The 2,293-nt window shown below is 41.8% G+C and overlaps 1 protein-coding gene across 1 annotated transcript; it reads right to left on the bottom strand.

The window, feature by feature from the left end:
* Window positions 1-1,223: 1,223 nt before the first annotated feature.
* On the bottom strand, window positions 1,224-1,663 carry LOC112617534 (keratin-associated protein 1-4). Its single transcript, XM_025374287.1, has one exon. The coding sequence runs from the start codon at window positions 1,617-1,619 to the stop codon at window positions 1,254-1,256; it is 366 nt and encodes a 121-aa protein (XP_025230072.1). The 5' UTR covers window positions 1,620-1,663; the 3' UTR covers window positions 1,224-1,253.
* Window positions 1,664-2,293: the final 630 nt, after the last annotated feature.

Here is a 2,293-nt window from a genome sequence, read left to right as displayed (position 1 = left end):
ACTACCATGCCCGGCTAATTTGTTTTTTTTTTTGTTTTTTTGTTTTTTATTTTTTAGTAAAGACAGGGTTTCACCGTGTTAGCCAGGATGGTCTCAATCTCCTGACCTCATGATCTGCCCGCCTCGGCCTCCCAAAGTGCTGGGATTACAGGCATGAGCCACTGTGCCCGGCATGTTAACTTCTTAAGAGAACATCTTTTAAGTTGGGTTGCAAAGTGCAAAATATAATAGAGCTGTTTCAGATTTCTAACGCATCTGCCTGACAAATGGCAACGGTAGAACTCAGCAGGTGCTCTCTATAGCTGTTTCTTCTATTATAATTTAGACCAGAGATACACTTTATGCATACCTACCTACATCAAATGAAGGTGAATACTGGGAGTTGAAGCTTAGAGAGCAATTCAGGGATCAGTGGGAAGAATGTGAAAGGCTAAGGCATAGAAATTAAACCTAAATACTCTTGGAAAATAGGTAGTATCTGGTAGATATTTTAAAATCTATTTAGAAAGTAATACAATGTCTTTAGATTTGGGGGCATAAATGAAGGAGAATATTTAGTATATAAAATGGAAGGAGACAAAAGATGGTAGAATTACATTTAGGTTGAAATCAATAGCTTTGATCAACCTTAAAATTTTAGCTGAAGGTCAACCTTTATTGGTCTAGACCTAATTGTAATAGATTAGAGCATGCAAATATTGGAATAACTATAAAATTATTTAATTCATGGAGCATTTCTAAGTTGATGGATTCAAGCATAATTTACTTTGTTTTTAATCTTTCTGGTTTAGACTTTGTGGTTATACCTTGGTATTATTATCAAATTGCGAATCCACTCTTAAATACCAGCCACAGGAAGACATGCTTAAAGGTAGAAGGTGGACATAACTCAGTTTGCTTTGCACATTAAAACATTTTATTTGAATTAATCAGAGATATTCAAGGAAAAACCAGGTCTGAAGATGCATGGGCATCAAGAGAGAGTTGGGGGAGCAGAGATGTCACTGAAATGATGAACTATTCCACCCTGGTCCTCTGCTCAAGCAACGTAAGCTATCCAGAACTGATTGATACGTGTTTCAGTGAGTGAATTCGGCACATCCACAGTGTCTTCACTAGGAGTTTCATTATCTCTGAGCAGCTTAACAACATCATGGTACTTAGCATCCAAGTAAAATCGAACAGTTCTTCAGAAATCAGCATAATTTTGCTGTGCTTCCCCTTTCATTCGTAAGCGATCAGCAACCTGGTTTTTAGCAGGTGGGCTCACAGCATTGGCAGCAGCAGGCTGGGCGGCAGCAGGACTGCCCACAGTAGGATGGGCGGCAGCAGGAGGCCTCAGCGTGGTGCAGCTGGCAGCAGGATGGGGGTGTGCAGCTTACCAGGCAGCAGGGGGGCAGGCAGGTGCCCTCCACGCGGCAATCTGGGCGGCACCACCTGATACGGGTCCTCACAGCTCCACCCCTGCCCTCCTGGCCACAACTGATGCTACCACCAATGCCACAGCCAGTTCCGCAGGAGCTGGTCTGGCAGCAGCTTGGCTGGCAGCAGCTGGTCTCACAGCAGCTTGGCTGGCAGCAACTGGAGCCACAGGTCCCACTGGTGGAACAGCTGGCCATGGTGTCAGGAGCTGGGTTGAGAGCTGTGTTGTTAAGAGAGGTTTCTGAGTTTGTGCTGCACCTTCTATATCTGTCCTTTTATATGTTCCCTAGAGCTGCATATTTACCTAACATCTTTTCTTGATGTCAATTTCAGCATGAGTCTCTGGCTAATACCCGAGGTGTTTAGAAAGTTATAAATAGCATTTCAATAGCCTGCTTTTTCCATTGTCCAGTTGAGTCTCATTATGTTTCTTCTTTGCCCTCCAGACTAAGTGAAGGCTCATCATGGAAGCCAAGCACAAAAGTGCCTCTTGATGCAAGTCACATGACAGACTAGCCTTGAGCCAAGTGTTGCCCTGGCATGCTTTGTCATACTTGTCCTTTGATAACCTTTAGGCATAATTTATCTTAAGTGACCATTTTTCCTTAAATGATCACTTAACCATGATCATGGTTTTATAAACAATTGTCTAGACTTGGAAAGACTAACATTAGTGTCATCAAAACATGAACTGTAACCTGATGTATCAACTTTCAAACCAAGTATGCCTTTCTATGATCAATTTGTGCAAGTTATAGGATCCTCAGAGCTCTATCTAATATTCTTGCCTTCAGTAGTAGTGAATGTACATGTTGATAACCAAAATCTTTAATGACTTTTGCTTGTAGATTGTTTTCTGACACTATTAAAT

Source organism: Theropithecus gelada, unplaced genomic scaffold, assembly GCF_003255815.1.
Source record: "Theropithecus gelada isolate Dixy unplaced genomic scaffold, Tgel_1.0 HiC_scaffold_2314, whole genome shotgun sequence".
Classification (NCBI taxonomy): Eukaryota; Metazoa; Chordata; class Mammalia; order Primates; family Cercopithecidae; genus Theropithecus; species Theropithecus gelada.
Note: the sequence above shows the minus strand (reverse complement) of the source record. Positions and strands in the feature narration are given on the sequence as shown.

Coding starts and splice junctions, on each gene's coding strand:
- LOC112617534 (XM_025374287.1), bottom strand. CDS start 1,619: ATGGCCAGCTGTTCCACCAGTGGGACCTGTGGCTCCAGTTGCTGCCAG.